Genomic DNA, 27,275 nt, shown 5'->3' with positions numbered 1-27,275 from the left:
AGAACTAATTGTGAATGTTTTTTTCTAGTCCTATCCGAGTCCCTTTTTCAGGGAAAGAAAGTTTAAGGTAGAGTTTGGTTCAGTCATGGTCGTCCTCAATGGAATACTTCGAGAACAAATGAATCTGATGAACTGTTGAAAAATGCTTTGTTTATTTGTTTCTTCCCCAACAGGGTATCCCATATTCCTGAACCTGTCTACACAGAGTTAGTCAACTGGATCAAGATACAACTATATCCAGATGAGCTACTCGCTGGCTTTGTTACGTGGTCGTATGGTCATATTGCCTATTCTCTGTCTCACCTTCATTGCGAGGATTGGGAGCCTGGCGAACAAATTATTCTCAACTCTAATGTAGTTTTTTTTTTGAAAAAACCATTGAAAACTCTCCTCAATCTTTTGTCTGACCTAACTTGTACATTTTGTTTTACGATTAGGTGACGATATTTTATGCATTAATTAGCAATGGCACTGCGTAGCAGTCCTCATGCTTTGATTATAGGAGCCCCGTCTCTGAGGTATACGCAGAGTTGGTATCAAACAAAGCGCTTTGATACTAGTCTCATTACTGTTTGGATGACTGCTCAGGTTCGCGTGATTCTCATTATGTGAAATAGGACAAGAACTAGAGTATTTTGCCTTGTTTTACCTGACCTAGATAGGTATCCTCAATGTTATCAAAACGTGGAAAGGCCTCCCAACAAAGTGTACATGTAGGCTTGTATGTATGGGCGCATACCTTGTTACCACTAGTCAGTAACAACACCATCTACTTCTAGTTCTTGCAATTTTCTTTTCAGAATTTTGGCGAACCAGAGGCTCATACTGAACTTGTAAGTGCTCCTGTGTGGAAGGGAAAACGACTCGATCCACCTCCTTCATTTGAGATCCTGCTGCAGCTTACATTCCCTGCTACATCCGCAAGAGAAGGGGTAAGTATGATAGTAGTATTGAAATTTATTATACAACAAAACCTTGAATCCATCTTTGAGTTTTCTGCTTCCCTCTTCTCTTCTCAAAATAGAGTTTGTAATCTGTTACCGTTGTTGTAGGAAATCCTGTTTTAGCCAAGGAAGCTGCTGCAATTGCTATCTGGTCTCTGACTGAAAACATTTTTTGCTGGAACCATTAAGACTATCTATATAAGCAGAACCTAGAAGCTAGTGTTGCTATTCTTGAAATGCTTGTAATGGAGGGATCATTCCCAGAAACTATTATCATCAACGTATGATAATTTCACTCTCAGTCAAACTATGAAGAGCTTCAGGCTAAAGGTCATGCCTCTTACTCTTCTAATTTCAACCATAACTCAGTTGTAATTTCATCTCTGACTTAACCTGTGATGTTTTTTAGAATAAAAATGCCATCATTGAAGGAGGAGCCAATGGTTCTCTTTACAAAGAAGCTGACAAGTCTTGCAAAGTGCTATTGGGGAGAGTCTCCCGTGGAAGTAGCAGCCTCAAAAGCAGGTGCATTACTATTGTGCTTCTAGCTACTGCACTAACCGCTACTGTACTTGTTCCACTTGAGATAGTGTTTTGGTTTTTACAAATAAAGGCAACTCAGGTTTCATTTTTATAATCTTGCAATTAGAGGCAATATAATTATTTATTATTTATTGAGTTAGGATAAAACATTCTATTAGTCAATCTCTAAAACAAGTATTTTTTTTAATCTCTGAAATTTTGATTTGTTTTGTTGTATATTATTAAACTTATATCATTATTAGATTTGTATATGTGTCTATTCAATCTATTCAAAATAGAAGAATTCCTTATCACACTTTGTTCTCCAAAAATAACAATTTTTTTTCCCCAAAATATCATGAAAGTTTTATTTTATTTTCAAAATATCACAAGCACACACAAAAAAAAAAATCAAACAGTGTAGAATTTTGTTACTTTTTTTTGGGGTTAACTATTTCTGATTTAGGGTATATAATTTTAATGGGTAGGATTTAGTATATTTAGGATTTAAGGTTTAGCTATGAATGTTGAAAACTTAGTTTTAATTTTGTGTAATTATGGAAAACATATTTTAATGGTATTTCTGAAAAATAAAATTAATAATGGTATTTCGAAAAAATTCATTTATGAGAATTTCTCTCATATTTATTATTTATTATGAGTATAAGTTAATTTGATGGTTTTTTACTTAATGAAAATATGAGATACCAAGCTAACATTAGTTTTTTTCTAGAGAATTTAAAATATTTTAAAGATAATAAAACTAGGTTGGTTTAGTTTATTTTTTATTATTAATTTTGTTTTTGTATTTTTTGAAATTTGTTGTTTGGAATCGAATATCATAATTAATAAGTTTTTTTGTAGTGTTCAATGGTATTTTTTTTCATATTTTTATAATTTGTTGTAGTTTTCAAAGTAAAAAATGAAGAAAAAAAAATTAGACTTAAACAAATTGTGATTAAAGTAATTTTTGTTACACATTGGTAAGTGAGTCCGCGTAAATGATTTTCAAAACAAATAAATACTTAGATAAATAAACATTAAAATTTATTTTAATGATATATAAATTGGATGATATTGTATATAAATGTGATTTTTTTATTATAACTTGAACTTACTCATTATATATCACTACCAAGTACAATATTTATGCCAATCAAGCTCAATAATTGAAGCCATCCAATTTAGTTCAATTTTTCAATATAACATGATAAACCAGGATAAGATTTGCCTTTGTAAAAATTATTCGTGGACGTTGATAAGCCAGCTTGACGACTTTGGAATAAAGTGTTTGGTTTTAAATCATTGTCTCCTTCTCCACGAGATATTCTTTATAAAGCTTTGAAGTCTTGGTCATGCTTAGGAGAACCAACGACTTGAACCAAACATTTTGAATCACTTTGTGATATGAAGGTGGTGATTCTGTTTTTAATGGTGTTCTCTATATGGCATGTGACTGTAGTAGGTGAGCGATGAATATTGTAATGAAGTCGGTTGTTTCGTTCTGTCCATAACTCATATATTGAAGCCTGCATGCACCTCGAAGTGCGCCTCCAACCATTCAAGATATTGCAACTATATAACCGACTATGATTCCAATCTATCATCTGTTGTTTGCTACAAATCAAATATGAAGCTTTTGAATTTTACTAAGATCGAAAGAGAAATAAAAAATGATAATTCTCACATAGAGAGTTAATACTAAACCTTGAAAAAAGAAAACGTTTGGGTCCCAAGCAGCAATTTGCTCAATATCATCTTCATTCAAGACCTAAGTCAATAAAGAAAAGGTGAGTCAATTTATGCAAACACTAATATTTCTTCTTGAAGCAACTCTAAAAGCTTGAATAAAAACAACATTTTTACCTCAATTAGACATGCAATTCTAAAAGAAATTAATGAACTTTGTCATGTCAAAGTTGCTCTTTTGTGAATTTTTTAATCTTTTGTATATGAGACGACAATTGTGTGGTTAGGGAGGGGCTTACCAGATGAATTGATATTTATATGTATCTCTTCTCTTCTTCCTTCATCTTCACATCACTATGTCTCTCTCTCTATCTCTTTTCTCCTTCTCTCTCTCTATTCTATTTTTTCAAATTTCTTCCTTATCCTAATTTTTAACCTCGCTTCTTCTTCCAAAGAGTTCTCGATAACCGGAGAATTTGATTTCAGAATCTGTAGATTTTGATGAAATTCTTGTTCGAATTAATCAAAGGTGAATATGGTGATATTGCTTTGCCTCTTTAACAATGACCTATGCTTCTTCCATGTCTCGCCCCGCACGAGTCGTGCGTTTTCTTCTCTTTGTGTTTGTTTCATTGAAGGCAAAACTTTGTGACGATTCTTTTGTTTCTTCTCTCTAACTGAATTCAAGAGCAGTCTTATAGTGTGAAGGAGATAATTTTTTATTATTATGTCAGCAAGGGTTTATGAAGTGAAAGACAACATGATGTGGCACATAGAGGTGTCAATCGGGCTGACTCGACTCGGTCCGGCCCGAAATCCGCAAAACCCGCATATATTTGAGCCTTTCTCGGTCCGCCCAAAATCTTTCTGAGCCTATATTTCAAAGCCCGGCCCGACTCTAACAGGGTTACAAGACTTTTCGGCCTTTTCTGGACTTATCTTACGGATCAAAAATTCAAACTTATAAGTTATTTTATAACATGTCGTAAAAAGCAATGTTTAAAGGTGGAATATGAAATAAATCAATCAAAATTTAAAGAACACATTTATATTCACTAAAATCAACTTAATCTAAAAGAAAAAATTAAAACCAAATAAATTTTTATACTTAAACCAAATAAATATATATATAATTCATATAAAATATCATAGATAAAGATTTTAAAAATATTAAGTAAATATGAAAATCAATATTAGAGTTTTAAACTTTATTTACAATCAAATATTGCAATCAAACAAAAATGGTAATGAAACGATCGCACCCGGATTCCCAATCCTCACACAGGATGCACGGGAAACAATCTTACCGGAACCCCATAATTCCGACGAGACAACCGGTGTAAAAATCGCTCCTTACAGAAACTCCCACAAACACACCAAACACCACCTCATGTTGTTATTGAGTCGCACAACCAACCACCCCTAGCGACCGAGTAACAAGAGAGGTGGGCTGAAATATTTGATTCCGTCCAGCCACGGAAAACACTTCCCCACAATTATTCCAACTCACTATCAACTCCTCTATTGTCGAACGGCACCCCCAACTGGTGTTGAACGTCACCCATCGCACCACTTGCGAACCAACACACACACCAACGCTCACGGCATCACTTCCGTCAATCTCTCCTTATCCAAACCTAACTCCAGCTGTCATCCTAGGACCCAAACACACAACAACATGCTGGTGTCGACCAACACACCTTGGTGTCGCTCGACACCCCAACTTTACCACAATACAAAAACTTGATTAAAATCACAAACCAACCGTTCATTTCACAAACCCACTGTTGTATATGAAAGCTTATAGCACCACAAAACTACCTACAAAAACTCAGCCAAATCGGATTCTCTTTCATCCTCCAAACATTGCCCCAAAATAGCCCTCTCGAACCAGTTCTCGATGACTGTCCCTAGGTGTTGGTGTCGAACGACACCAACCCAGAAATCATGAACAGAGCCTCCGTTCAAGCTCTCTTTCACGACAAACCCCTAAACCTTCACAACTATTGATTCCCTAATCAATTAAGCACATAAACTACACATTCACAAATAGCAATAGAAAACAACACATGGATTCTCCCAATCTATCTCATCTATCACAAATCCCTATTAACCAACTCAATCCTCTAGATGAGCACCATAACATCTACTTACCTTGGATTAGGGCCGAATCTGAGCAAGGAACAACACTACACAACCAATGGTGCTTCCCTTCCCTCTTCCACGTCTCAACAACACATCTCAGCCCCTTTCCAACCCCAAACCATCTCCTTTGTCCCTTCTTCCAAGAGAGATAACTACAGCTCTCTCTTCTCCTTCAAGGACAGGAAACGGCAGGGAGAGGAAACCCCAACACAAAGAGGACGCTCACCTTTTATATGAGAGGCTTAGGGTTCCTCTAAACCATGCTAAACCGCACGATTTTGAAACAAACCAAATGACCAACAATTTAGTGGTGTCGACCGACACCCACCCAAAATTGGGGTTTGGGATGTTACAGGCAACAAAAAATACAATTATATTTGTATAAGGGCTTTTCAGGCTGGCCCGAGCCCGATCGGGATAAGCCCTAAAAACTCTAAAGCGCCTAAGCGGGCTGAGTTCAAAAGGTCCAATTTTTCTGAAAATATATTTAAGTAAAAACCCGGTGTTTTTCAAGGCCGGGTCGGACCAGACCACCCTGCAGGAGTTAGGCCTAATTGATATGCCTAGTGGCACATAGTTTTTTTTATTGATTTATAATCTTAGCAGTATTAATTCAAATGTTTTTATTAGCTATTGATTTTAATTGAGGTGTGATACGCCCAAATTCGAGGATCACTCAGCCGGATTAGAAAGGATAGAAACTTGCCAAGGTGCAAGGTGCAACAAGGGAGATTTGATGGATTGAGGGGTCGCACAACAGTTGCGGAAGGCTGCTGATATTCCCAACTCCAATTGCTGCTAGATATGACACACTAGTCTAACAAGAGGAGGCTGTTACTTGGATATCACACACCAAGAAACAAAGAAATGTTCTAGACAAAGAACAAAGAGATAGACTCATAAAATGAAAAGGAAATTGATTGATTCATCCTCAAATGAGATTACATGTGTTTATATAGGGATAAGAAACTTGGTAACAAAGCCAAGTATTGATTATTCTTGAAACTAAAACATAATAAAGATAGATAGTTGAATGAAGACCCAACTCTTGAAGTTTGCCTTTCCAAGGTGTCCTTCCCAAGGTGAGTTGAACTCTATTTTCGTCACCCCTCTCTGACCACAAAATAAAGTGATTATTTTGGGTTTTCTTGGACTTGAATTAGGCTCAAAGTGGACTGGACTTGATATACAACATATTCAATTGAATTTCCCATGCTTTCTTTGGCCATAAACTCTTGAATTGACCCATTATGTGTTTCCTTGATCTTCTCTCTCTTTGACTCTTTGATCCAACTTGCTGCTGAGAAACAACATGGGCTATATGATTTGTTCACCTTGTTCTTAGTAGAAACAACTCCTGGCTGCCAAACATAATTTTGGAAGCTCCTAAACCAAATGGACCTAAAACTCTTCCTTGGGAAATGAAGAATTAGATTGACCTCCTTAGGAAAATGAAGTGTATCTTTGTATTCCTTGGGCCAAATCTGCTGTTTCTGAGCTTGTTGGAAACGTAATAGATCCATTAACATCCTACAAGTATTTTTGTGTCTCAATTGTTTCTGAGCTGGACTGTGTAATACGATCTTTGACTCAGACGTGAAACTGGGATTGAGATAGATCCACTGACTTGAAATATCCATATCTTTCACATATGAACTGATCTCAATGTGATTCCTATTCTCCATGGTTTCGGAATGGATCAAGATTCCATAACAGTTCAGTTGATAGCTTGAATCCTTCTGACCTGGTAGGAATCCTCCTTTGAATGCTCGTAGGTCCAAATCGCATAGCCATGAGTTCACCTGATTTGTAAAATGAATAACTCCTTCGTCCGAACTCTGATTGGAGTGCTTCCACTTCGAGATGTGCTCTAAATGAGGTAAGAATGTATCCCAAATAGTCGTTTGGCTGGAAGAATTGATATTTGACATTGTTTGTGTTGAACAAGAATCAAGAGTCGTCTTTGATGGTTTCATGATCAGATCAAGGTGTCAACACCAACTTCAATGTTGAAGCTGTTGTGTCATACAAGGAAAGCAACACCTTTTTTTTAGTGTATTAATTATATGTATTAGGTTAATAGTCATGAATAAGGGTTAAACAATGTAACTAAAAATAAAAACAAAAATAAAAGAAAATAAATTTAGCATATTTTTACTCAAAAATAGAGAATACGTCAAAAATGCAAAATAAAATGACAAAATAATTTATTTATCAAGTTAATTATTATTGAGAATTTGTTAGAAATATCCTTTTTGAGATACTCCTTTTCAAAATACCCTTTTTGGCCATTTTCATTTTTGTCCTCGTTTAGTTTCTAATAACTATTTTACCTTGAATTGAAAAATATTTTAGTCAACAAAATGAAAAACAAAATTTTTCCACCAAAAAATTTCTAACATGTTTTCCAGCCGAAAAAAATTTACATGGCATTTATAAAGTTTTAAACGATTTATAAATGTCTTATAAAGTTTTTATAAGTAGAGACCTTACAAAACATTATAAAAGCCTTATAGAAAACCTTATAAAAATCTTACAAAAACCTTATAACAATCTTATAAAAACTTTGTGAACGCCTTATAAAAACCATATTAAAATGGTTATTGTTTTAGACCAACGCAACGAGTATTCCATAACCATAAACAAAGATAATGGCTAGCAAAACATCGGTAAGAATATAGAGGGAGCGGCAAAGGGACCATGGACAAGAGAGATTCAACTGGTTCAAGTAGATCTGGTTCAGGGCAATGTTTTAAACCAACACAAAAACTATTCCAAAACCATAAAACAAGATAATGGTGAGCAAAACATCAATAAGAAAGAAGGGAGCGAGGCAAAGAAACTTGATAACATGGAGCAAAGAAATCCAACCACTTCAATCAGATATGGTTCTGAAAAATGTTTTGCCGAGCACAACAACTATCTCAAAACCAGAAACCAAGACAGTGGCGAATGAAACATCGGTAAGAAAGAAGAGATAGTGGAAACTAGACCATGGATGACGTGTACCAAACCAACTCAAATATTTCAATTAAAATCGGTTCAGATCAACAATTTAGCCCAACAAAACTACTATTCCAAAACCAAAAACCAAGATAAAAGCAAACATAGCATTAACAAGGCAACCAAGAAACCTTGTATTAGGGCTGAAGAGAAAGAATTAGTTTAGACATACGATTCTAACAATGGTAACAGCGTAGAAATCATCGATAAGAGAGTATGGAAAAGGACATGGACAAAAGATTTTCACAAGAAGTTTCTTGAAGCCATCGAAATTAATAGTGGTATTGAAATTGCATTATCAAACTCTTCTTAATCTAAAGATATATATATATAGTAACCAAACACAAGAAATAAAGAAAAATATCTTGATTGTTGATGTTTTTGTTCTAATCATGTTTTGTATCAAAACGCAGTAGCGAATCCAAAGGTGCTTCTCGACTGTTTGCAAGGAATGAAGGTCCAAGGACTCACTAGACACAATGTGGCAAGTCATCTTCAAGTACAAAAAAAATTGTTTCTTTCATGACAACAAATCATTGAACTAGGTTTTTTTCACATACCAATAATACACATTTCACATCAACTGGGTTGTTTTCGCTGTTGTTGTGCAGGAACACTGTATCTATCTTGAGGAAAAACAAATCTCTCAACAGACGCAAAATAATGGTTGGTCCATTGAGTAAGGACCAGCTTCATCTCTCCAAGGTTCGAACAATGTCAACAAAGCCATATCACAGTACGTTATGAATGGTCCAGCCCTGACCCCGATCTAGCAGAATCAATATCAAAATGGATTCATGAAACCGATCCAGCAGACTCAATATCAAAATGGATACGGGAAGCCTATCCAGCATAACCAATATAAATGGAGCTGTGAACCCGATCCAGCATAATCAATATGGTTGGTGCGAAAATTAGCACCCACGACATACCGACCTAAACCAAATTATTTTGAAGATTAACTAAACCTGGGAACCCATTCTAAGACCAGCTAAGTGGACTGTAAACGGGGTCTGACAAAGTCGCGAGAATGACCTCAAGGACCACCTCAGAGTCCGACCCCACTTGCAAAAAGAGAATTTTGACTTATATTCAATCCGAGATTCCAGGAAAGTAGTCTTATCTTGTAATCTAGGTCTTCAAATAAATAGGGAGATTTCTCCTCCATGTAAAGATCATCCTAAAATTAATACAAAAAACCCTAGATCTTAAATTGTTCTTGAGAGAAAACCTTGTTCCTCAAGAGATTTCAACTCTTTTTCTATTCAAGCTTTACAACTTGTTATTGAGAGAGATTTGTGAAGTGAGTTTGTTTCCCCCCTAAAAAAGTTCATTGTGTGAGTCGTAGATTCAACAAATATCAAAATGGAGCTGTGAACCCAATCAAGCAGAGTCAATATCAAACTGGAGCCGTGAACCGGAACCAGCAGAATCACTATCAAAAAGGAGTTGTGAACTCGGTCAAGCAGAATCAATATCAAAATGGAGCCATATACAGCTGAATCAATGTCAAATTGGAGCTGTGAACCCATAACAGCAGAATCAATATCAAAATAGAGCCGTGAACCCGAGCCACCAGAATGATCAATATCAAAATGGAACCACGAACCCGAGCCAGCAGAATGATCAATATCAAAATGGTTACTTGACAGTGAACAAAAACCTGTTCATAACTAGTCATTCTCTGCCTCATGTGTCCTATTTTGACTATCAACCCTGCCAGCCTCAACAACAGCAGTATCAGTCTTTTCCACCGTCTAATTACCCTATGAACAATAAAGAGCCTGGAAAAGCATCTGACATCTATGCACTGGACCTTCAACTCAATTATCCAAATTTACCATATATGTGATATGACGTTCTCTTTTACTTAAGGCTGTCATTTTTTTTGACATCCCTTACTTGGCTGCTTTATTTTAGGAGATTCTTTGTTTTATTGAGAAATTCAAGGTTTTGAGGGAATAAATTATATGTGATTTTTAATTTCTTGTGCGAGTTACAAAGATATTTTACCTTTGGAAAATAAAATTAATAATGGTACTTCGAAAAAAAAAAATTAGTGGTATTTATGAGAATTTCTCTCATATATAATATTTATTATGAATATAAGTTAAACTTATGGTTTTATTTTAGAAATCGCTAGGCGTTAGTCGTGCGGTCGGGGTGGGCCTAGCGCCTAGCGTGAAAATGGGAGATTAAACGGGGATTAATCGGGGACTAGTTTTAGGGTTATTTTATTAAATTAATGGTAAATTACAAATATATAGTACTAAAGATATGTATAATTCTGTTTATGTGAAAAGAAAATATCAAATAAAATATAAAGCTATAGTATTGTCTTTAAAACTACGGTAAACACATAAAAACATAATTTTAAGAAAAAAAATTATGATTTTAATTAAAAGTTTATACATTAGTTATTGTAAAACATCATAAACTCTTAATATAAATGTTTAAATAACAAAAAAATATATATTTGATTTATATTTGGCTCCAAAAATAATCGGTATATACAAAATTAAGCGAAAATTAATCGGATTAGACGGTATAATTGGATAATCGATGCTACGCGGGGATTAGTCATTAATCGAGGCGAAGAGGGTGGACCTAGCTATTTTACGGGGCGTAATCGGTGCTAGGCGGGGATTTTTAAAACATGTTTACTTAATGAAAATATGAGATACCAAGCTAACATTAGTTTTTTTTTCTAGAGAATATAAAACATTTTAAAGATAATAAGATTTAATATATTAGGTAAATAGTCGTGAATAGGGGTTAAACAATGTAATTAGTAAAAAAGAGAGAAATAAAATTGAGCATATTTTTACTCAAAAATAGATAATACATCAAAATAAAATGACACACCACGTAAATAATTTATTTATCAAGTTAATTATTATTGAGAATTTGTTAGAAATACCAATTGTGAGATACTCCTTTTCAAAAACATCCTTTTTGGCCATCTTAATTTTTGGACTCCTTTAATTTTTAGTGACCATTTATCCTGAATTGAAAAATATTTTAGTCGAAAAACTGAAAAACAAAATTGTCTCACAAAAATATTTTTCGACATATTTTCCCGCCAAAAAATTCCCTTCGAAACAAAATTACAAGACTATTATAAGGTTTTAAACTATTTATAAATATTTATAAGACAATTATAAAGTTATTATAATTAGAGACCTTATAAAAACCTTATTAAAATCTTATAAAAATCTTATAAAAGTTTTATAAAAACTTTGTAATTGCATTATAGACACCTTATAAAAAAACTTATAAAAACCTTATTAAAATGTTTATTGTTATAGACCAACGCAACGAGTATTCCATAACAATAAACAAAGATAATGGCTAGCAAAACATCGGTAAGAATATAGAGGGAGTGGCAAAGGACCATGGACAGGAGAGATTCAACCGGTTCAAGTAGATCTGGTTCAGGTCAATGTTTTCGACCAACACAACAACTATTCCAAAACCATAAACCAAGATAATGGCGAGCAAAACATCGATAAGAAAGTAGGGAGCAAGGCAAAGAGACCATTGATAACATGAAGCAGAGAAATTCAACCAGTTCAATCAGATCTGGTTCAAATCAATATTTTTGACCAGCACAACTAGTATCTCAAAACCAGAAACCAAGACAATGGCAAACGAAACATCGGTAATAAAAAGAGATAGTTGAAATGAGACCATGAATGACGTTAACTAAAGCAACTCAACCATTTCAATTAAATCCGGTTCAGATCAACAATTTAGTCCAACAAAACTACTATTCCAAAACCATAAACCAAGATAACAGCGAACAAAGCATTAACAAGGCAGCCAAGAAATCTTGTATGAGGACTGAAGAGAAAGAATTAGTTTAGACCGACTATTATAATAATGGTGACAGCGTAGAAATCATCGATAAAAGAGTATGGAAAAGGACACGAAAACAGTGGATGACATGGACCAAAGATCTCCACAAGAAGTTTCTTGAAGCCATCGAATTTAATGGTGGTACGAAATGTACGTAATCAAACTCTTCTTAATCTCATGTCTTTAAATATATATATATATATATATATATATATAATTCATTGTTGATGTTTTTGTTCTAATCGTGTTTTGGATTAAAACGCAAAAGCTAATCCAAAGGTGCTTCTCAACTTTTTGCAAGGAATGAAGATCCAAGGACTCACTAGACACAACGTGGCCAGTCATCTTCAGGTACAAAAAAAAAAATTTCTTTCATGACAAGAAATCATTGAACTAGGGTTTTCTTCACATACCAATAATACAAATTCCACATCAACTGTGTTGTTGTACAGAAACACTGTATCTATATTGAGGAAAAACAAATCTCTCAACAGACGCAAAAGATTGGTCGGTCCACTGAGTATGGAACAGCTCCATCTCTCCAAGGTTTGAACAATGTCAACAAAGCCATATCACAGTACACTATGAATGGTCTAGACGTGACCCCAATCCAGCAGAATCAATATCAAAATGGAGTCGTGAACCCGATCCAGCAGAATCAATATCAAAATGGATCCGGGAAGCCTATCCAGCAGAACCAATATCAATGGAGTCGTGAACCTGATCCAGCAGAATTAATATGAATGGTGCGGGAATTAGCACCCACGACATACCGATCTAAACCAAAGATAAACCAAATAGTTTCAAAGATTAACTAAACCGGGGAACCCCATTCTAAGACCAGTTAAGTGGGCCTGTAAACGGAGGTCCGACAAAGTTGCCAGACTGACCTCTAGGACCACATCCGAGTCCGACCTCACTTGCAAAAAGAGAATTTTGACTTATATTCAATCCGAGATTTAAGGAATGTACAATTCTCTCGTAATCTAGGTCTTCATATAAATAAAGAGATTCCTTGTAACATCCGTAAACCGAAATCTCTGTTTGGGATGTGCATCGGTCGATGCAGGTGTTGCATCGGTCAACGTAAGGTCGGTTTTCGCGAGGCCACTAAAGTTAAACGCGTGTTTGACCGCGTTTTGGGGATAGGAAAACCCTTAGGTCAAGTTAAAGGAGTTTGTGTCTTCATTAGTCGATTTTAGCCGTTTTTGAGAGAAAAAGAAAGAGAGAAAGAAGTTCTTAAGCATTCTTGAGAGTTTTAGTGATTTGTGGCTGTTTTTGGGGAGATCAATAGTTAGGGTCGATGTAGGAGCTTGCTAGGAGTTTAGATCCGTCGGTTTAGAGTCAGAATCTTCTTTGGCAAAAGTGAGTGCATGACCATGGCTTATCTAAGCTTGAGTTTTCTCTGATTTTCATATTTATGTGTTATATAGTTGATTCATTGGCTTGTCAGAATGTTTTTGTGTCACTTGGGGCTTTGTGAGGATTCCTTGTGGTTGTGGATCGCGTATTGATGGTTTAGGATTGGATATATGGCGAGGAGCTTTGGGGAAGACGATGCTCGGCATGTGCGTCGGTCGATGCAATGTGAGGACAGCGCGATTTGACCTAGGAGCATCGGTCGATGCCATGTGGAGGTTTCGATCGATGAAACTAAGGATTTCACGAAATTTTGAGCATGCATCGGTTGACGCAGACTTGCATTGGTCGATGTAACCCCAGTTAGTGTCGGTCGATGCAATGTTTGATATTGGTCAATGTAGTTGTCCTGGTTTGTGTGTTTATTGTTGATTGTTGGTTAGAATTATCTCAATTGCTTGTGTGTATAGTCCATTAGATAGGAGGATTGTCTCAGTGAATGTTTATAAAATACTCATGCATCTCATATGTGTTGTGGTGCAGGTAAAGACAAAGTGTGATTGTGGAATCAAAGCGATGAAGAGAAGGATGTTCTAGTGGCTTGTTGTTATCGTCTAACTTCTGTTAGGTTGCTAGAGTTAAGTCATTAGAATGTTGCTAGGTTGCTGGTTATCTGGTTTGCGACTCTGTTGGATTGATTTATTGGTTATTTTTTTATATTAATTATTGGTTATTGGTTCATGGTATCATTTGGTTTCCCGTTGTTTGTTTTGAATGTGGTTAGTGAGTATGAGATCACTATTGTAATAATATATTAAAAAAATGGGTCGAATCGTTTCATTCCTCTTCCATGTAAAGATCATCCTAAAATTAATACAAAAAACCTAGTTCTTAAATTGTTCTCAAGAGAAAACTGATATATCATGGTTTTTGTGGTTTTTAACCATGATATAAGGAGTCTTTTAGAGTATTTTTATTTGTTTTCTAGGATGTTTTTGAGTCTTGACAGGTTTTCTAGAATTTTGGCATGGATGGAGCAAAGTGGAGCAATTTGGATCGTTTTGGAGCATTAATCCAGAGGAAATCAACCTGGAATCGATTCAGAGAGATGGTGTCGATCGACACCACTCTTGGTGTCGGTCGACACCCCTGTTAGCCGCAAGAAGACCCAAGTTTTGAAAATTTTACAAATCTGCCCTAAAATTTTCCATAATTGCAAGACAAGTCCCTGACGTGTTTTAGAACATATATATTGTTTTTGGGTTTTAAAAACCCTTAAGTTTTATTCCAGCAAGTTATTTTCTGGCAGTTTTTGAGAGAGAGATATTGAGAGCTTTTTGGAGAGACAGATCTAAATTCTATGTAGAGAGAAGATATCTAAACTCCCTCTTTTACTTTTCAATATCTATTGTATGTTATTCAAAATTATGATTTGTTCTTCATTAAACATGTCAGAGTAGTTTGCTTGTTAGGTTCAGGGTTTTCATAGGGTTTTTATGATTTATTAGATCTGTGATTTTTAGAGTTCTTAATCTTTTATGATCTTCATCCTTGGTTGTTCTTCACAAAAATTCTTGATTGATCACCTAGAATTATTATCATAGGGAAATAAATTGATATGAGAATATAATTGTTATCCTGATTAAAACCTTTGATGAGCAAAATTACTTTTTACAAAGAAATTTGATTTAGTAGTTTTGTGAACTTATATAAACCTGTTCTTAAAGCTGATTTTTAACTTAGAATTTTACAAAGAGATTTGGATTTTCTGGTTTTAAATTTAGATAATAATTGCAGTGACAACTGATTTATTTTACCAAAAGTTTAGAGTTCTAGATCTGATTTTTATTGCTTGAACCTTAATTAATTTATTGATTTATTATTTCATAATTACTTGAGAAATTCCCTAGGCCTAACCTTTGATTTTCTGATTTCACAACACTTTTATTTGAATATTTGCATTGCTTTTTCAATAATTAAATTAACTTGTTTAGCGTAATAACAAAACTCTATAATCCAGTGTGTTTGATCTTGAGTTTCTGTGGATACGACCCCTAAGTACTACAGTGATCTCTTGTTTGAGAGAGTAGCTCCAGGGATTAATTTGAGCCTATCAAAAACCTTGTTCCTCAAGAGATTTCAACTCCTTTTCTATTCAAGCTTTGAAACTTGTTATTGAGAGAGATTTTTGACGTGAATTTGTTTCCCCATTAAACAAATTCATTGTGTGAGTCGTAGATTCAACAAATATCAAAATGGAGCTGTGAACTCGATCAAGCATAATCAATATCAAACTGGAGCCGTGAACCCGAACCAACAGAATCACTATCAAAATGGAGTTGTGAACCCGATCAAGCAGAATCAATATCAAAATGGAGCCGTGAACCCAATCCAGAAGAAGCAATATCAAATTGGAGTTGTGAACCCAAACAAGCAGAATCAATATCAAAGTAGAGCCGTGAACCCAAGCCAGCAGAATGATCAATATCAAAATGGAACCGTGAACCCGAGCCAGCAGAATGATCAATATCAAAATGGTTACTTGACAGTGAACAAAAACCCGTTCATAACCAGTCTTTCTCTACCTCGTCTGTCCTATGTTGACAATCAACCCCGCCAGCCTCAACAACAACAATATCAGTCTTCTCCTCAATTTAATTGCTCTATGAACAACAAAGAGCCTGGAAAAGCCTCTGACATCTATGCACCGGATCTTCAACTCAATTATCCAAAATTACCATATATGTGATATGGCCTTCAAGGCTAATTTTTTTTTTAAGACATCCTTTACTGGCTGCTTTTTTTTTTTTGTGTGTCACAAGATATTTTACTTTTGGAAAATAAAATTAATAATGGTACTTCGAAAAAAAAATCATTTTAGTGGTATCTATGAGAATTTCTCTCATATATATTATTTATTATGAATATAAGTTAAAGTTATGGTTTTACTTAATGAAAATATGAGATACCAAGCTAACATTCTTTTTTTTCTAGAAAATTTAAAACATTTTAAAGATAATAAGAATTAATATATTAGGTAAATAGTCGTGAATAAGGGTTAAACAATGTAATTAAAAAATAAAAATAAAATAAAGTAAAATTGAGCATATTTTTACTCAAAAATAGAGAATACGTCTAAATAAAATGTTGAACAACGTAAATAATTTATTTATTAAGTTACTTATTATTGGAAATTTGTTATAAACACCATTTTTAAGATACTCTTTTCCAAAAATATCCTTTTTTGGTCATTTTCATCAAATATAATTTTTCATCAAGTTTCTGTTGTAAACCGACAATATCTACTTACAAATCAATATTATTTTTCAAAGTACAAAGAGTGATTAAAATATGGTTAATTGTTTAGTTTAAGGAGAAACAACAAAAAAAAGTTTCAAAAAAATTTTGAACACAATAATGTGATTATTAATTTAAAATAAATAAATAAATAAATACAGTAGTAGACTCGTACAACGTTTCGCGTTTGTTGCTATCGCTAACGCGGAAAAAGCATTTCGCTTAGGCGTTTTTGTGGAAGAGTAAAGCTTACAGTCGGGATCATCGTCTTCCTCTTCCAAATCAAAGCTGAGATTCAGATTTTTTTCTAGTCCGCCATAGATAATGGCGACTAAGGCGGTGCGATGAACCCTGTTTCGTCCTCGTCCTCAGCTATCGATATCCCCACCAACATCTTATGGACTTTTGCCATTGACGGTTTCATGATCGAGTCGCTCTCGGTACTGGAGATCAGAGAAGCGTTAATAAGAAGGAAGAAGAATGAGGATGTAGAAAGAAGAGAAGAAAAAGAAGACGAATGAGGATGTAGAAATTTAAGAAGAAGAAGAAGAGGAATCGAATCAGAAGATGGATGAGGATGTAGAAAGAAAAAGAAGAAGAAGTATCAGAATCAGAATCAGAAGACGAATCGAATCAGAAAAAGGAAATCCTAAGAGATTTTCTATAAAATTTTTTCCATTTTTATTTAATTATTTTCCTTTTTTTCTTCATTTAATTATCAATAGCCAGTAATCTAAGGGGGAGGTATTGGTTTAGGATTTAGAAAGAATTTTAATGACTTTATGTTTTTGCTGATTGTTAGAATCATAGAAAATTGAAAGTTAAAAATGAAGGATTCTAAGAGATTGTTTAGGAAGTTTTTTAAAATCTTGATGATTTGTTTTTTCTAATCTTGTAAAATCTTTCTATTTGATGAAAGAGTTTTCATGACTTTTGTTATAAAGGAAATGATATAAAATCCTAAACCAATAACATAAAATTTGAATTCATTAACAATCCAAGATTCTTTTGTTTTACTTGAATAACATAAAACTTTTAATGACTTTATAAAACTCTTAATCCAATAACACTAGATTTATCAAGATTTTAGATAACTTTTTACAAATCCACAACCAATAACACCAAATTTTTAAAGAGTTTTTAAAAGTCTTGATTGAATAACAACATATTTTACCTAACTTTTAAAGTCATTAAAATTCTTTCTAAATCCTAAACCAATACCTCCCCCTAACTCTTGGAAAAACACTCTAGGTGTATTGAAACCCAACCCGGAAAGCAAACCGGATAACCTTCCGGGTCACCGGGTCAGTGGGTTGACCCGGTCCAACCGTGGGTCAACAGTTTACTGAATTTCACAATATAAAAATATCATACATATATATATATATATATATATATATGTTACATTGGTTTTACGAATATCCATATAAAAATATAGTAGAACTGGTAAAGAGATTTTCACGCGAACAAAATTTAAAAAAAATAGACGTGACCGAACAAAATGAAAGAAACCACACTCTTAGAAATAATATTTTGTCCCACATCCGAAAAGTTAGAGTAAGAAGTACTCGATTCCTTCTTTAGGTCTCTACATTAATTACTCTTTACTTCTTCAAATTTGATAATTAGATTTTGGATTTAACCCATACCGCCGGTTCAACCACGGGTTAACGGTTTTTAGTTGGGTTTTTTTCGGTTCTATCCGGGTTTTTAAGTGTCCGATTTTTAAATATAAACCGGACCGGCATACCTTCCGGTTCGCGGTTAAACCGGTTCAACCGGCCGGTTCGGTCCGAGTTTCATTAAACTTTTATATTTAAAATTAACTAAAAGATGTAAATTAGATTCCTCATTCTAAAAATCTTTTGTTAAAACAATGAATGTTAGAAAATAATTTAGAAAAATATATAAATCTTTGAAACTGAAATTTTAGTTGATTTTGTGTTATGGCAAAAAAAATGAATACCGTTCAAACAGACAAATATATATATATATATATATATATATATATATATCAAAAGATATGAATGTTCCAATCAACACAACTATACAGTGAACAATTGTAACTTTTCATTGCATATCATGCATGTAATCTATGCAGGTAAAGTGAATTATGTAGTTATGCGTACATAACTTAAGACATACATCATGTCTGTTGTCAGGTTCAAGCAGCATTTCGTGGGCCAGATGGAAACAAAACATCTGTCTCAGAGGGTGTCGAGGCATCTATTATATATGTTCGCTTCAAGGCTGCTGCAAGTGAGGTGATACCTTATGGCTTTCTTTAAATGTCAGTGCAGAAGTACTAGGGTCATAATATTAGATAAGAGAACAATGAGGAATAGCTTTTGTAGCATCATTCAGAGTCAATTTTGCTAGTTTAGTCTTGACATTATGACTTGGCTGTATTTTCTTTCTTTTGACATTGAACGTCGAAAAAACTATTTGTCCAGCTTAAACCTGTATTGGAGGAAATCGAAAGTAGGTCATCAAGAAAGGAATATGTTCAAGTCCTTGCAGAATGCCACAGACTTTACTGTGAGCAACGGCTCGCGCTTGTGAGTTCATTTTCTGGAATTCAATATGGTTTAGTGTCTGTCTGCAAGTAAATAGAATTGACTGTTTACTCTTCATTTCGTATTATCAGGTCAAAGGCATAGTTCACCATCGGGTATCTGATTTCTCCAAGAAAGAAGCACTGCCATCTTTGACTAGATCGGGTTGTGCATATCTGATGCAGGTATATGAAGGAAAGTTAAGGGATGAATACCTTGTTTTATTCACTAGGAGCTGTACCAGTTTAGTAGAAAAGGGTCGTATCATCATGAGGACTAGAAACATGTAAGAAAATTGGGAATGTTTATATAGCTGTTAATCTGTGAGATCTCAAAGGTCAGACGAAGGTCTGTTTGAGAGAGAGAGAACGGCTGGATTATTAGCTTTAGCAACTGAGGATTTTAGAGGTCGTTGATGGACTTGGTTTTGCAAAATATGAAATTAGTGTACCACACTTCTTAACCTCCATTATGAATTTCAGTTTTGTCATATGGAGCATCAACTGTTTACTCATTTCTTTCCAGCATCATCAGAAGAAGTTTCAAGTCTGGCACCTTTGGTGGATCCTTTGTAAGTTTATATGTGCCGTGCTTTCACCATCACTGTTTCTGTTCAATTTAAACCTAAAATGAACTTTGGTGCCTTTTATACTGAGATACAAACAGCTGATACCTACTGAATTATTTCGAGCCATAAGCATCTAATATTTTTAACTTAGTAATTAAGAAGCTACGTTTATTCGACTTCTCATTCTCTTACACCATATTGTTAACTGTTTTCGTTTGTTATATCTGATTTTAGTGCATTCACTTTACCATATTTGCTTGTCCCCGAACAGGTCCACATACTTGTATGACATTTTACGCCCAAAACTGATTCACGAAGCAAATATCGATCTTCTTTCTGAGCTCATTCATATCCTTAAAGTTGAAGTCTTGGGGGAGCAGTCAGCTAGACAGAGTGAACCCCTTGCTGGACTGCGGCCTACATTACAAAGAATTTTGGCCGATGTCAATGAGAGGTTGACTTTCCGTGCCAGAACATATATTCGAGATGAGGTACAGCATTGGGAAAGTTTTCCTACAAGTTCTTTACCTTGGCCTTCATTTCCATATTTGTGGTCTTCTCATTAGCGATTATGTATGTAGAAAATTTGCTACAGTTTCGGCTGTGTTATCCTTTTTCGTATTAGAAGACTTTGCTTTTCTTGAGCTGCTCTGATTGTGTTGAGAATTGAGTTCTTGATTAAATCTGCAACAAAGACAAAGTAGAAAGTTGTGTTGTGACTTAGTCATTTGTTTGGTTAAAGCCTAGCTAAGAGAGTTGTTGTAATAGTAGTGTGGCTTGTGTAAGAAAGCAAACCTATGATGTGTAAGGGTTAGTAACTAGGAGTGTGGTCTAATGTGTAAGAGTCATGATGGTCTTAAGTATGGGAACATGTGGGAGGTGCAACTAGTAGAAGTAGTATAAGTATGATGTGTGTGTTGTAAGAAAGTATTCTAGAGATCCGAAAATAAAATGTAATCTCTTTGTGTTATCTCTCTAAGTTCTCTAACTTTCTTGTTATTCAATGAACAAAACAGAGTGTCCAAAACAGAGATAGAGAGATGAGAGAAACTGATCTTACAAGTGAGAGTAAGATCCTGAAATGTCAACATGGTATCAGAGCTGATATGGTCTTGGAGCCTGCAACAATGAGAAGAAGTTGAGGCCGAGAGGGAGAGAAGCAAGTCTAGTAAAGAGACTGAAGAAGAAAGAAGAAGACGCCAAGAGTGACACAGATGTACCGGAGCTGAGAAGAAAAGATGAATGGTGAGCCGTAGAAGAAACGGCAAAGAAGGAAAAGAAGAAGAAGAGAAGGAGATGATGAGAAGAAGCCTGCACAAAGAAGATGAAGAAAGGTGAGGCCATGAGGAGAAGATGTCTAAGAAGAGAAGAAAAGTGTGCCGTGAGAAGGCAACGACAACAAAGAAGCCGTGAATGGAAAGAAGGAACTGGCCGTGAAGAACACAGCAAAGAAAAAGAAAGAGAAGAAAAGGTGACGGCAGTGAAGCCGTGAAAAAGAAGAAGAAAAGAGCGAGAGGAAGACAGAGATTAAAGTAACAAATCTCTCAATGTGTAGCTTGAGTGGACTTGAGAGCTCAAGGCAAGAGGGAGCAACCTTGAGTGGACCTGAGCTCAAGGCAAAAGCGGTTCATCACTGAGAGGTGAGCTGAAGAAAGAAGAAGAAGCTGTGACTAGACGGCAAAGAAGAAGATTCTAAGAGAAGCCAAAGTTAGAAAACTAAGGTGATGGTAAAGGAATCAAACAGACAAAGGCCGGAGATGCTGAGGTGATGATTCAAAACCTAAACACACCAAAGTAAGAAGACTAAGGTGGAGGGTTCAAGGAGCCAAACTACTAAGGCTGAAAGCTAAGGTGATGACTTGAGGAGAAGCCAATCATACTACGGTTAGGAGAAAGCCGAGGTGATGGTTCAAGTCAAAAAGGTCCTAAGCTAAGCAAAAGTGATGGCTCTAAGAATCGAAAAAAAAGGAGGAAGTCTCACATGGGAGGTGATGCAAGGCTGGTGTTAAAAGAAAACACCAAGCAAAGAGAGAAGAGATGCTCACCTGAAGAGAAAGGGAGCAGCCGGTTGCAATGTCAGCCGAGCAAGAGACGTGACGGTGGTCACGGAGAAAAAGTGAGAAGAGATGACTTGAGGAGACATGGAAGCTTGAAGTGTTTCCTGCAAGAAAAGAGAAAACTTGGTCAAGGAATTGATCAAGCGAAACAATGGAGGAGATTGCGATGAAAAACAGCCAAGAGGTGGCAAAGAGAGTCGCACAAAAAAGGGGAGGAAGAAACAGAGATGGTGATTCAGATTAAGAGGGAGAAGAGCCAACTTACCAAACAGAGATGGTGATGGTTCGATAAATGGGAAGAGACGAACATGAAGTGTCGGTCTCGTCGAAGAGGGATACTTGAATTAAGTCTCAGATGATGTGGTGGTTGAAGACGGCGGCGGAGACTTTCACCATGACGGTGACAGGTGATCGGTGAGAGTTTGTGACCTCCAGCTGTCGTCGGAGAAGCCAAGCACTTGCAAAAAAAAAAAAAAAAAAAAAAAAAATCCGAAGCAAGAAGGAGACAAGGATGATGTCTCAGAAGAATTACCAGCAGTGAAAGATACTTGTCGGAGAAGGTGGTGAAGCCGATGTTGTTACCGGCGAAGAAGAAAGAAGCTATGGGATTGAAATCCCTAAATTGAAATTGGGGATTTAATCAAAGAACTCAAGAGGGAGTGTTGAGAATTGAGTTCTTGATTAAATCTGCAACAAAGACAAAGTAGAAAGTTGTGTTGTGACTTAGTGGTTAAAGCCTAGCTAAGAGAGTTGTTGTAATAGTAGTGTGGCTTGTGTAAGAAAGCAAACCTATGATGTGTAAGGGTTAGTAACTAGGAGTGTGGTCTAATGTGTAAGAGTCATGATGGTCTTAAGTATGGGAACATGTGGGAGGTGCAACTAGTAGAAGTAGTATAAGTATGATGTGTGTGTTGTAAGAAAGTATTCTAGAGATCCGAAAATAAAATGTAATCTCTTTGTGTTATCTCTCTAAGTTTTCTAACTTTCTTGTTATTCAATGAACAAAACAGAGTGTCCAAAACAGAGATAGAGAGATGAGAGAAACTGATCTTACAAGTGAGAGTAAGATCCTGAAATGTCAACAGATTGAATCCACTTCTTACTTCTGTAGATCGCAAATTATATTCCCTCTGACGAAGATCTGGATTATCCTGCAAAGCTGGAGGGATCTTCTCTTAATACAACATCTGAAACTGATCTAGGGGTAAAACGAATTTCTCAAATAATTCCTATGGGTTTGGTAATCTTTAGCTGTATACTTATATTCTAGGATGCAGGATGATGAAAACGCTGATGTATTTAAGACTTGGTATCCACCTTTGGAAAAGACGCTCTCTTGTCTATCTAAATTATATCGATGCTTGGAGCCTGCAGTCTTCACTGGATTAGCACAGGCAAGACTATAAGTAACTTTATTGCTTCTCAATCTGTCAAAGAAAACACACCAATTCATGTTTAGACAAACTTGTTTGTCTAATAAACCATATCGTCTGTTCCACAGGAAGCTGTAGAAGTTTGCTCTCTGTCAATTCAAGTAAGCAAGCTAAACAACCAGATTTTCCCCGCCTTGATATTTGTTCCTTATTCAGTTTTCCTTATTTTCAATGACATTATCAATTTTATATTACACGAAGATGTGCCATATTCTTGTTCAAAAAATTCGTAGTTGTTTTTTGGTTGATTCTAAGTACCAAACTTTTACATCTGCTCCACGTTTTCAATAGTTGAGATGTCCACATTTTGTCAAATATGCAACAGAAAGCCAGCAAGCTTATCATTAAGCGATCAACTACAACGGATGGCCAGCTTTTCCTTATCAAGCATCTTCTTATCTTGAGAGAACAGGTTAGGGATAAATCTATCTTTTGTTTGCTTCTTTTGCTATTAAGTATTTAGTCAATGAGTTTTGAAAGTATTGTTTGTTTCCAGATTGCACCTTTTGACATTGAATTTTCAGTCACCCACAAAGAGCTTGATTTCTCCCATTTACTGGTTAGTTCTTCGACATTCAAGTCTAATTTGTATAATAACCCTTTCTTTCTCGCCTTTGAGAGGTCATTATTTTGGTGCACGTTTCATTCTTTACTGATGAATTTGCTAACTTTCTCTGACTATTCATTTCAAAAATGTGGTTAGGAACACTTGAGAAGGATACTTAGAGGTCAAGCGTCACTTTTTGACTGGTCTAGGTCAACCTCCCTAGCAAGGAATCTGTCACCTCGAGTTTTGGAAAGTCAAATAGATGCAAAGAAGGTTGGTGATTTTCTCTTCCATCCACAATCAATTTGCATATGTTCTAAATAATTACATAAGTTTTTCATTCAGATGTGTTGATCTCATTTTACCTTGAGCATCTTTCTGCATGACTGATGTACAAAAAAAAAAAAATTAATTTCAAAGTCTGGGTTATATTTCTGCTAAGACAGTTCTCAAGAGATATGGCAAGTTTTTTTGGTTAGTTTGTTGGTTGTATCTTGCTTGCCTGGACGTATCATTCTATGCCTAGGTCCTTGCATTACTTGTTATGATAGGGACTGATGCGTAGACCTTTGTTTTCGCAGGAACTGGAAAAATGTCTTAAGACAACTTGTGAGGAGTTCATCATGTCAGTCACTAAGCTAGTTGTGGATCCTATGCTTTCATTTGTGACCAAGGTTGGTTTCTCCTTTCCTTTGTTCTGGGAAACATGTTTTTACAAAGTTTTCTTGAGACTCTAGATGTATTCAGTATTGTTTGTTATTAAATACAATGCACTGATAATAAGAAGATGTTTGTCTAAAGAATTTCCTCTCCTAATGGACTAGCATGACAGTTTTGTTTTGTTTATACATTGTATAATTGTATATGAAGGTCACAGCAATAAAAGTTGCTCTTTCCACCGGAACTCAGAATCAAAAAGTTGATTCTGTCATGGCTAAGCCGTTGAAGGAACAAGCTTTCGCTACACCGGATAAGGTGGCTGAACTTGTTCAAAAGGTATGAGATAATCTAGAGATGGCAGTCATTTATTGTTCCCTTTTAATAAGCTCTGAAGGATGCACCTTCCGTTTCTAAGCCATGATACTGAAAACTCTGTTCATAGGCAGTGTAAGCCTCTAAGTACCAACGAATATAGATGCAAATGATAGTATGATACCTTGAACACGTTGTGGTTCCTTAGGTAATTTTCTTATTGTTTGAACCAATATGAAAATAGAGAATCAGCGTAGAAAACAACCCGCAATGGCTTTTTGCATGTTTAAGGTTTTATTACCTTTATAACTCAGAATGCAAAAGGAAATCTCTCATATGTGCCTTTAAGCAGGTATATGCTGCAATACAGCAAGAGTTGCTTCCGATTTTAGCAAAAATGAAACTCTATTTGCAAAACCCATCAACAAGGACCATACTTTTCAAGCCAATCAAGTAAGTCCATTTCTCTAATTTTTTATCAACCATATAAACTATATCTTTTGGCTGGTTTACATATCTGTGTTACGTTTTTCCTAATCCCTTTGTATCTGAACCCAAATCTCTTGCTAGTTTGAATACGGAAAATGAATGGTCTATGTATATGTTTTGTAGGTCAATATAGTGGAAGCACATACCCAAGTGGAGTCCTTGCTCAAAGCTGAGTACACAGCAGACGAACAAGCCAGTATCAGTATGATCTCCATTCAGGATTTGCAAACCCAACTCGATAATTTCCTTTAAAGTCATGGCTCAGTGGAAATACCCATGTTTTTGATTTCTTACGCTTTACTTCCTCGGATTTTATAGAGATATAATTCTTTGGACTTCTTTGTTAGCTACTTAACAAGAGTACGCTTTATATTAGCATGGTATTCAAATTAGCATGGTATGATGATAGTCTCAGGTCCCGTAGTAAACTTTTTAATAATGGAATGGTTTTCCCATTAATAGTCCACACTCTAAAACTTGATATTACATCTTCTTTCTCAATATATAAATAAACGCGGGATAACAATACGATCTGATGCTAAATTAGGACGTTTTTTTTGGGTTAAATGACATAATAAATCTAATAAACTATGTATGCCAAATGCCATTTATATTTCATCATTCTTCAATATATAAGTGTTTTGTTATTTTTATTAAAAAAAAATTACTGATTATTTTTATGTTTTTTTTGTAACATTCATGATTTTGTTAGCAATTTCAAGATAAACTTTATAATTTAGTTACATATTGATACACAATTTAAGAAAAAAAACTAGCTAATTATTAAAACAAATTTTAAGCTTTTAGTATAATAGTTTAGGGTTTTAGGCTATTTATCTGATATACACCACTACTTCTCTAAATCAAACTCAAATTTTCAAAATAAAACAAAACTGATTATTACGCTTAGGGTTTACGTTAAGGTGCATCCTTCAGAGCTTAGGGTTTACGTTTCTAATACCCATGTTTTTTTATTTCTTACGCTTTACTTCCTCGGATTTTTATAGAGAGATTTAATTCTTTTGACTTCTTTGTTATCTACTTTAATTTTGGTCCAAAAAAGTGTCTTGTTACTGATTAATTTTTAATTCTTTGGCCAACATTCATAACATTCATGATTTTGCTAGCAATTTCAGGGTACTTATTTTATAATCTAGTTACATGTTGATACACAATTAAAATAAAAACACTAGCTAATTATTGAAACAAATTTGAAGCTTTCAATATAATATTTTAGGGTTTCCAGGCTATTTATCTGATATACACCACTTTAAATCAAATTCGAATTTTCAAAATAAAACAAAACTGTTGACTATAACATTTATTAGATTAGAGCAACGTAAAATGCGAATATAAAAATATATGTTGAGTTTTATGAAAATATTTGGATTTGATGTAGTATTCCGCATTTTGATTTAAGATTATAGTTAATAGTTAAAAAAATCAGATTTAAAATTCACGCACTCCATCTTCTAATATAGTTTAATTGTAATTACATGATAATAATATAATCTGATTTTAGTTCGGTTCTATTTGGTTCAGTTTTTTTGGTTTGGTTCTTCTGTTCCAGCTCTTTAGGATCCATAAGTGTTTCGTTCGGTTCAGATACTTAAAAGAAATCCAAAAAATAACCGAAGTCGATGGATATCTCTATTTGGTTCTAATTATTTTACCCGAAATACCCACAAAATAACCAAATTGAACAAAATTGACAAAAATGTATTGGACCAAAAATCGGTTGGTTTCACGGTTGGACCAAATTTTAGTAGACTTAGGGGCTGTTATTAGAGAGGTGATTTCTAAATCCATGTGGAATCGTAAATTCTAGAAATTAAAA

General features: G+C 34.9%; 2 protein-coding genes across 7 annotated transcripts; one reads left to right on the top strand and one right to left on the bottom strand.

Annotated features, from left to right (window-relative positions):
• The first annotated feature begins 465 nt into the window (after positions 1-465).
• Positions 466-25,701, top strand: LOC104742442 (conserved oligomeric Golgi complex subunit 3-like). The gene is made up of 18 exons (XM_010463454.3): positions 466-588; positions 801-932; positions 1,354-1,512; positions 18,980-19,081; positions 19,271-19,375; positions 19,465-19,557; positions 19,855-19,943; positions 20,212-20,431; positions 23,109-23,201; positions 23,275-23,391; positions 23,499-23,531; positions 23,756-23,842; positions 23,927-23,989; positions 24,134-24,250; positions 24,559-24,651; positions 24,848-24,973; positions 25,302-25,402; positions 25,562-25,701. The coding sequence occupies exons 1-18, from the start codon at positions 466-468 to the stop codon at positions 25,569-25,571; spliced, it is 1,863 nt and encodes a 620-aa protein (XP_010461756.2). The 3' UTR covers positions 25,572-25,701.
• On the bottom strand, positions 20,057-22,905 carry LOC104742441 (uncharacterized). 6 transcript variants are annotated; one of them, XM_087486595.1, is made up of 7 exons: positions 22,787-22,890; positions 22,263-22,684; positions 21,986-22,101; positions 21,161-21,251; positions 21,001-21,059; positions 20,469-20,624; positions 20,057-20,357 (listed from the first exon to the last, which is right to left on the bottom strand). In XM_087486595.1, the coding sequence occupies exons 2-5, from the start codon at positions 22,305-22,307 to the stop codon at positions 21,036-21,038; spliced, it is 276 nt and encodes a 91-aa protein (XP_087342721.1). In that variant the 5' UTR covers positions 22,308-22,684; positions 22,787-22,890; the 3' UTR covers positions 20,057-20,357; positions 20,469-20,624; positions 21,001-21,035. The 6 variants fall into 6 exon arrangements, with proteins under 6 accessions (XP_087342721.1, XP_087342723.1, XP_087342718.1 ...); XM_087486597.1 differs by lacking the exon at positions 22,787-22,890 and having other exon boundaries at positions 22,263-22,454; positions 22,530-22,702; XM_087486592.1 differs by lacking the exon at positions 21,161-21,251 and having other exon boundaries at positions 22,787-22,905.
• Positions 25,702-27,275: the final 1,574 nt, after the last annotated feature.

The sequence above is a fragment of the Camelina sativa genome, chromosome 14 (genome assembly GCF_030686135.1).
Source record: "Camelina sativa cultivar CO46 ecotype springtype chromosome 14, ASM3068613v1".
Lineage (NCBI taxonomy): Eukaryota > Viridiplantae > Streptophyta > Magnoliopsida > Brassicales > Brassicaceae > Camelina > Camelina sativa.
This window is presented reverse-complemented; position numbering and strand designations above follow the sequence as displayed.